Here is a 9,061-nt window from a genome sequence, read left to right as displayed (position 1 = left end):
CTGGGGGGGGGGGCACATCGGGAGAGACCCTTAAAATGTCCCTGTGTAATTTACTGCAGCCGGCAGGTAAAATAATGTCCCCAGGTAACCATGACGATGTACAGACATTCAGCCTACAGCCCACCAGCATGCCCCAATATGTAAAGCAAAAGTTGTCCCCTACCGATGGCAATGTTTGTGAATTTGCCAGAAAGCATTAGGTATGGTCACTATTTAATGGGCATGGTAGAAAACACATCCTTATGTGATGTCATCTTTAAGCCCCGACTGTCCTCTTTAAAGGAACTATAGGACTTAATATGGTGGCATGAATATTATGAGATAGGGGCAAAAACATGATGTCTTCTACAGGGGACAAAAATGGACTGCTGGATCTCAGGAGGGTATTGAATAAGACAGGGAAGTTGCACCTGGAAAGTGAGTAAGCATAGTGAGAAGGAGGAGGAGGAGGAGGAGGAGGAGGAGGAGGAGGGGATCTGCATACCAGGAAAGCCCCCCACGTAGACGGGGTTGTTGGAGTCCACTGAGGAGGCCCGGGGATGCGGGTTCTCGCTGCGCACGGTGACCCCGTCCACCGTCAGACTCACGCCATGCTTGGTCTTATTGGCCGTCACCGTGTGCCAAAGGCCGTCGCACAGCTGGCCGTGCTGCTCCAGGTCGTAGGCGGCGGAGATGAGGCCCGCCCCGTTATTCACGTGGAACCACACCTGCAGGTGCCAACATGGTGGGGGGTGCATTTCGGGAGGGGGGGGGGTTCCAAGATTTTTTTTTAGTATACCTCCTACATCACTGTGTGTGCGTGGGTCATTACATTACATTACATTACATTACATATCACAACGTGATAAAAACCTGTTATTTTGACATTGGGGGGACCATTTTATCGGTTCCATAAACAGTGAAATTTAGTTTTATAAAAAATCTGTGACTGCGTTCAAAACTAAAAATGCCAAAAGACCGGTATTTTGTTTGGTTACTTATGGTTAAGGTTATGGCCGAGGTAGGAGTTCAGGTTGTCATTGTTGGGATTAGGGTATTGCCCATAGAAATGAATGGATGGTCCCCACGAAGATATGAATACAAACCTGTACGTGTGTGTGTGTGTGTGTGTGATTTTTGCATCACGCCCCCAAATTCTGGGACTGGCTGACCCTGCTTTCTCAATTTCTCAAACTTTGGATAAAAGTAAATATAATGTGTATGTGCCCTCTGATGGACTGGCGTCCCAGCCGGCGTGTCGCCCTCATATGTGCCCTCTGATGGACTGGCATCCTGGGTTGGGCTCAGTGTCCCTCGGCCACCTGACTAGGGTAAGTGGCTGGAAGACTGATGGATCTGTCACATTAACATTTCAGGATGCATTTACCAGGATCCCTTGTTTTAAATGTATAAATGCAAAATTCATATCTCTGTATGCCTGGTGCTACACGGGACGGTCATGGTGATTGTGGTGGTGCCGTCTGTGATGGACACGGTTCCCATGCGTCTGCCGTGACGCTACTGTGACTCTGCCCTGACTCTCACCTGTCCATTGATCAGCTCCAGCCCAATCCCATCCGCCTTGGTGCTGCTGACTCCGAGCAGAACGCCGTTGAGGGCCGTGGTGCGGAACTCCAGGTCCACCTTGACATTCATGCCCACCTTGTAGCCTTCCTTAGCTGGGGAGGTACACGACAGGGAGTACCCCATCCATCAATGTGCCACTTGCTACCATTAAAGCCCCCGTGAAAGTCAGGTTTTCTGGGTCTTACCGAAAGCTGCAAATCCACTACCACCCAAGAAGGTTCCCTTCTGGACAAGAGAGAAGCACCCTGAGGTGGAATAGGACGCGATGGGGTTTTCCATGTCCAGGGGGACCCCGTTCAGGGTCACTCCTCTCACACAGCCAGCGATGCTGTGGGTCACCTGTCACAAAGTTAACCACCCACAGATGGATGTCAACGCAAGAGCGTCCCTTGTCATAAAATGAACCATCCCCAGCTGTATTTCAGTTCTGGGGGGCGGGGGTCACCTGCCAAAATTAACTCGTTTATTTAGCAAAATCAGCTCCAGCTTCCAGTGCCTGAATATCTGTGTGGAACATTCATGTCTTGTGCATATTTTTCTGCAGTTTCCTCCCACAGTCCAAAGATGTGCACTCTAAACGAGCTATAAAAATAGTGCGTGTGTGTGACTGACAGTGGTGAGCTCATTTTGTGTTCGGGTTGCTCCGAGACAGATGCAGGACCATGGCAACCCTGACTTAGAAAGAACTTACTGAAACCAGACAAAATATGGATGAAAATCAGGCTCCTTCTTTTCAGCAAGAATGCATCACAGAGAGCTGAGAGATCACTCTTACATTTCCGATGCTCTTGGCTTTGTAGTTTGATGGCAAGCCTCCCAGGTACAGTATGCCCCTCACATCCAAATTGTTGGTCTTCCCCTTGGCCTGCACTGTGGTGGACTCCTGGCCGTCAACACTGATCTTCAGACTCCTCTTCCCAAAGTCTGCTTTGATCTGTAACCAGGGGGGTTAACGCAGAGGCATGGGAAGATGTTTTGAGCTCAGAGGGCTGAAAGGTGTAACAACCAACAAAAGTTCATTGGCATCATTACTAAACACCCCTCTGACCACTGAGGTTCAAGAATTCAACAGTGTCGTGGTATAATATAATAATGTTGCCTCTGTTTTTTTTTTTTTTTTGATGAAAACTGTAGGCAATTCTACAGGTAATTCTACAGAATTACCACCAACAGCCAGAGGGGGTGCTTCACTTTCAGCGTTCTTGGGTTCATAGACATGAAAACAGCCACAAAGAGATTCAGCTGCCTTTATCTGGAATTCTTCTGGAGAAGGCCACTCACCGCGTGCCACTGGCCGTCATCGACGTGCTCGGCAAGGCTGGCGGTGGCCGCATTCCTGCCGAGGTTGCAGGTGAAGAAGAGCTGCCCCCCCCACAGCTGCAGCGTGGCGTAGTCTGTCTGGGTGGGGGCCGCCATGTGGAAGAGCAGGCCGCTGGAAGCGAAGGTGCGCAGGGAGAGCTCCAAAGAGAAGCTGTAGGGACGTTCACAATGTTACCTCCTTGGTTCTCCTGAACCACGACAATTCCTTGTTTCTCAGCACTGCGCTTGTCTTAGAATGTCTCCCGTGTGTAACTATAGATCTCTGAATGCTGCTAAAATTCTCCAGTATTGTACCTTATAAAACACCTTTTTTAGGGAATATTGATAAATTAAAATATATTCTGTGATTGACATAACTGGTACCTGAGTTCATTTTCATGATATAAAGGATGAAATGCGTGCTAATTTTTTTATGCAGTTGTGCATAAAATAAGTATGCATTTACACAGTTATGACAGGAAATTAAAGCATATTTAGATATTTATACCACAAATGCTTACTTGAGTACCAGTAATGTTAGTCCTTGAATATATTTCATATAGCCAAAGTAAAATGAATGATACTAGCCATCCATCCATCCTCCATAACTACTTATGCAGTGGAGGGCCTTTTTGTGATGATAATAATAATAATAATAATAATAATAATAATAATAATAATGTGTTCCAAACTTTCATAATTGGAGCAGGCGTGTTCCAGCATGTTCCCGACGGAAGGCGGCGAACTGACCCGGCCCGAACGGCTTGCTCGCTAATGTTGAGGGTCATGTGACTGTGCCTCAATATGCCGAACTGGTAGGCGCCGGGGATACTTTCTGTCTGATCTGCTGCGGCACACTGGTAAGGGCGACAAGAAAAGACAGAGCTGCCAACTTTGATATGGCCCTTCACTTTGATTTGGGGGGGGGGGACCCTTCTTCACAGCCCTGCTTTGATCTGGGGTGGTGGGGGGGCATCTTTTGAAGCCTCATTTAAAATTGCTCCGGACCACAGGAAGCTCTCGCCATCATGTAACACACAGCGTCTCCCTTTCACTCCCCTGGCGTTTTCCGGCGCATGGCAGTATTTCCGCCCCAGTGTATTGGGGGGGGGGGGGGGGGGTGATTTATACTCATATTTGGCGATAGCTTTGCAGCAAATGCGTATAACTGGATTTTTAAGCATCATCATAAAGCCGCAGAAGAGGGTTGTCGAGTCACTGATGTAGGAAGGCTTAAGACAAAGAACTTTGACATAATTAGGATGCAATTAGAGTGAAATTGCCAACACTGGCAATGACTCAGCTGACTCTAATTACTGTGATAGAGCATGATGGAGAACTTGAGGTTGAAACCAGTCACAGCAGGCCTGGTTTTCCGAGAGACTGGAGGGCTTACTGTGGCATGGCTCAGGGTGGCTGGGGGGGAGGTGACAGAAGCAGGTGGGGTCTGGGTGGGCCCAGCCGTCGTCTCTTCCGGCAGGACCAGCATGCAGGCCATCTCTATGCCCTGATGCTGCACCGCACTGGAGAAGTTCAGGAGCCTTCGATGGAAAGAACAGAGGAGCACGAATAAGCAGCAGAATCATGACCAAACACCTCGTCAAACCAATTCCTGATATTGCATAAATGGGAGCCATCGAAATGTCAAGTTAAACTGCGAAACAGGTTGTAAAATACTCTAATTCTAGTGAATATTTCACTTATTAAAACCATGTTATTTGAATTTAATGGCTGGAAATATGGATATTGGCTGAAGTTCAGCTGCCTGAAAACAACAGCATGGTTATCTTCAGGGCCAGAAACAATACGGTCGTGATTTCTTTAACTGTTATGCCATCCCTCCACCTCAACCTCCGTCCAGAACCGAACACAGCCACAAGTGCCTTACACGGAGTCCACGGCCAAGTCGCTGATGCAGCCGTGGAAGGAGTCGAGGATCCCAAGGGCCCCAGCAGCCATCCCCGGAGGAAGCCCACCCACGTAAAAGACGGACTGGCTCAGGGTTTCATCCTCGGATGATGGGCCCAAGGTCACAGTGTCCTGACTGTCCTCATCCACAAGCAACGTCACTGTCCTGCACACAAACACACAATAGGGTGAGCTATGATAAACCCCCACAATGCATTTCTGCCGTGACATACTATCTGCCTTTGGACAGAAGTGTCATAAATAAATGTTAATTCGATGTGGTCAACAAGGCAAAGAAACAGGAAGTACATGATGTCCACTTCCTGCCAGGGTGATCTGGTGAATCTCCGTGTTTCAGCAACGGCAGCAGCTTTCACGGGATGAGATCTCTCCCACGAACCTGTTTTGCCACTGGAGGATGAGGGAGTGTTTCTGCCCATCGCTGAAGGTCCCGGTCCTCGACTGTAGCACAACCTTACGTGTGTCTCCCTCACCCGCACTCACGTGCGCCTCCAGCTGGCCGGACACCAGTGCGACAGCGAGGAAAGGCTGCGACGCAGACACAAAGAGGTGCCATTCTTCTTCCGAAGGTCATGTGATCACAGTGACGTAATAACGAAGGTTGGGGTTGCCGAAGTTATAACGTACCTGGTTGTTCTGCCAGCGCTTTCGCCGCTCGGCCTCAGTGAAGCCCGCCAGAATGAGACCATTACCACTGTGTGTGGAGAAGGTGGCCATTACTTCAGCCTGTGGGAGCAGCGTCAAGGCGGGAAGCTCCAGAAAGCCCCCCCTTCGGACTGTGACACTGTGGATAGGCTAAAGAACAGAGGGACCTGCCATTACATTGGGTAACCTAACCTACTTCACCCAGACTTTTGTTCAGGAGATGTTCTTCCCCCAAATGCAAAATAAAACAGATGGTCTACCTCTAAAACACATCCTTTTGTCACACCGTGAGCATTATCTAGCAGGTCGAAGTTCGTACGACTGATCTCCACGTCTTTGATGCATCCAGTGAATGACCTTGTACTGGGCAGCAATCTTGAAAACAGACAGATAGAAGTTTCACTGGAAGCTGCAGTGATATGTTTTAGGGGGCTTAGCAAATTCATACAGTATATACCCTCCAGTGAAGACCCCTTCTTGGTAGCCACGCTGAATATCATCTGGGAAATGGTAAATATATACAGCAGCATTGCTGTATATAGTGGGAACACTGCCAAAATGTCTTCATGAAACTAGTGAGGAACATGAAACTAAATGTAGCTCTGGTTCACTAGACACTGTGGTCTGCTTCAAACCTGTAGCCAGGACAATGCTTACAAGGCTGATCTGATTTCAGGAAGCCCGCCAATGTAGATGGGGTCATGTTCTGAGCGGTTCAGGTCAGAATCCGTGCCAAGAGACTGGCCCTCCAATTCCTCTTTATTGCTAGGGTCACTGGTGTCTATTACCGTCAGCAGACCTAAAGGAGGCAAAGATATGCATGGAGATTTGGGCTGAACGATTTGGCGGAAAATATCTAATCGCGATTTTTCTGACAGACATTGCGATTACGATTTGATTTGCGATATAATTTTTTATATCAAGCTTCAGTTCAATATTAAGTGTGTAGTAAATTTAAAACATGACACAGCATTACATGAGATACCAATAACAAGATATTAACTGGTCAATATTCTAATGCAAGGATGAGAATTTAAAGATGTGGTGTGTTAAGTTAAATAAAGTAATAATGAAAACAATTGCGGCAAAAAGAAAAACAATAGCGATCTTGCAGGTAACCCTAATTACCCCTCTAATAACACTAGAACCGCCTTTTCCCACGCCAATGAAAAAGCAAGAACTACTTTGGTGTATGCGGCCCTTTTGTCTGCACTAATGTGTTAGTGTTAATAACAGCAGCGAATCTAACACTCTCAACCAAAAAGCCGTAATGTTCATAACAGAGTGGGTGTTCTGTCCTGAAACTGCAAAGCTGGAAATTTTTAAAAGTAGTATGCATTTTAAAAAATGTTGAATAAAAATAAGTAGTTTATTGGTGATTTCATGTTGGTTTCACGTCTTTTAACAACTGCATACGGAAAACAGAAAATCTCACTCCATCCAGCTGACCAAAGTTGCCAACCCTGCGTTTTATTTTAAATGAGAAGTAAAATGCAGTTTTCGACTGAAGCAGCTTATCATTCCTCTGCTTTGTTATTCGGGCAAATACAAAACGAATGAATATTATATGCATCTCTTTTTGTATCTTTTCTAAATAATAAGACCATGTGCCCATACCCAACTGTAATAGCGATTAACGCGATCTGTTCTTTTAGTATTTATTTTAAAGCAAGACTTTTATTTTATTACTATTGTGAGATTAAGATTAATTTCACAAGATTAATATTTGGAAATACTTAAATTCATAAGCACAAAAACATATGACATAAACACAACTGTATTATGGGTTTTACGGCTTTTTTTGCTGTGAGGATTACTGACTGTCTCATTGTTCTTTTGATGGATTAGCAGTATGCTAATGCTATTGCCCATTATCACAAACAAAAGGTTTGACATGCTGAAATATGTTGCTGCTGGTGTTTAAAAAGAGGTCTCCGGTTCTAAAAGGACCTTTCTGAAACAATCTCGGACCATGAAATAGGAGGGCAATTCACTTATACTGTAGCTCAGTAGCGGAATCAGTATTTTTCCGCACCGCGAATGTAACATTTTCCTTGGGTTTCACGTGTTTGCTGTTTGTGGGCCTATACGCCTTCTTAGGCCACTTCTGATTGGTGAGCATGACTGGCACGCAAGAAGCACGGCACTTGTGATTGGTGAGAATGACTGTCACACAGGGAGCATGGCATGAAGTTGTAAAACTATTCTCACAACAGTTTTAAATCCTGGGTCCGACGTGCTGTATATAATGTATATCCTAAATCGCAGCCTTTGCGATTTGCTAATCCCGTTGATTCCGACTTGAAATTGATAAATCGTCCAGCTCTAATGGAGATGATGACATGTTTAAAGACAACATTCTCTTGGACTACCCTAAAACTCTCAGTGCTTTTCAAACTCAAGTCTACCTCAAGTTAGGGACCACCTCAAAGATATGTTTGTGAAGATCACGTTTTGTAGGGAGTATCATTCCAGGTAATGTGGCAAGGAGGACTGTGAAGAAAAGAAACAAAAACAAAAGGCGCACCGTTATGTTTATCCCTATGAAGGGTGACTTGGTGCCATTTCCCAGTGTTGTAGGGCTCGGTGGTGCTGAGGACGAGCGGCCCTTCTCCAAGCTCAATGGTCAATTGTACTCTTCCATCCACAAGCTCAATGGCCAAAAAGTCTTTCTAAAAAACGAGAGAAAGCATTATGGAAACTGGCAATACATATTGAACAGCAATATCAACAAAATGTAAGGTTTTCATGTGTAAGACTCAAACAACCATTACCACTAAAATGACAGGTTCTTTAAACTAGTAAATGCAATACAGAACGGGATCTAAAAAAACATCGTTTTTCGTGTGACAACTTGGGGACGCACCATGGTGTCAGAGGCCATGTAAATAAGCAGGCCGTTCGGAGAGAAGGTCTTGAAGTGCATGACTATGTGGGTTGCTGAAGAGCGAAGGGCTTTTTGCACCACCGCGTACGCGCTGCCGTCAAACTGAAAAGAGGCTTCTTCTTCTTCTTCTTCATGCAGACTGACACATCATACGGAGAAAGGGGACACCAGCGGTATGTTAGCGCTACAGTGCAACACATTTCTGTCAGGCGACAGGTCTTCTGCTGTTTTTAAAGGGTCACCATTGACACCAGTGCCCTGAGAGGTGTATCAACATGCACGGATCTAAGAAGCATCTTTATCGAGGCGCTGCCCACTGTTCACACCCCCGGGGCATGATTCTGGAACCCAGACATAGAGAGAACAGTGGCTTTGATAGCCTGCCTTAAGCCCTGTACTGCCCTGGACAAACTGCAGATCACTGCAATCCAAAGATATACAGCACTGTGCAAAAGTCTCAGGCAGTCAAAGGAAATGTTTGATGCTATTCATCTGAGTAGTAAATATATATTTGCTCAGAACAAAAAACACAAGTGAACCTTAGAATATATGCATATGAAGAGTAACATTATAAAAACTAACAGTAATTTCTTCTGTCCTCCAAACAGTTAGATGGTTAGATGAACACCACTTCAGTTCCCAAACCTCTGCTCAGGGGCACCTCAGCCATTCTATGTGTTTGTTACATTTTATCACAAGTTCACTCAATTAATTAATTTAAATAGTTTAAAAAGT

General features: G+C 45.7%; 1 protein-coding gene across 3 annotated transcripts in view; it reads right to left on the bottom strand.

The window, feature by feature from the left end:
* The window catches only part of LOC111850071 (laminin subunit alpha-1-like), a 55,596-nt gene that overhangs the window by 449 nt on the left and 46,086 nt on the right, over positions 1-9,061 (bottom strand). For all 3 annotated transcript variants that reach the window (XM_023823541.2, XM_023823543.2, XM_023823544.2), the window contains 14 exons: positions 8,306-8,465; positions 7,967-8,111; positions 6,097-6,238; positions 5,700-5,814; positions 5,422-5,589; positions 5,174-5,322; positions 4,754-4,939; positions 4,262-4,406; positions 3,616-3,722; positions 2,848-3,037; positions 2,342-2,500; positions 1,752-1,905; positions 1,525-1,658; positions 485-707 (listed from right to left, as the gene is read on the bottom strand). In XM_023823541.2, the coding sequence (XP_023679309.1) occupies positions 485-707; positions 1,525-1,658; positions 1,752-1,905; positions 2,342-2,500; positions 2,848-3,037; positions 3,616-3,722; positions 4,262-4,406; positions 4,754-4,939; positions 5,174-5,322; positions 5,422-5,589; positions 5,700-5,814; positions 6,097-6,238; positions 7,967-8,111; positions 8,306-8,465 (2,177 nt within the window). The remainder of the gene's footprint in view (positions 1-484; positions 708-1,524; positions 1,659-1,751; positions 1,906-2,341; positions 2,501-2,847; positions 3,038-3,615; positions 3,723-4,261; positions 4,407-4,753; positions 4,940-5,173; positions 5,323-5,421; positions 5,590-5,699; positions 5,815-6,096; positions 6,239-7,966; positions 8,112-8,305; positions 8,466-9,061) is intronic.

Source organism: Paramormyrops kingsleyae, chromosome 1 (assembly GCF_048594095.1).
Source record: "Paramormyrops kingsleyae isolate MSU_618 chromosome 1, PKINGS_0.4, whole genome shotgun sequence".
Lineage (NCBI taxonomy): Eukaryota > Metazoa > Chordata > Actinopteri > Osteoglossiformes > Mormyridae > Paramormyrops > Paramormyrops kingsleyae.
The sequence above is the reverse complement of the archived record's forward strand: the minus strand, read 5'-3'. Positions and strand labels throughout refer to the sequence as shown.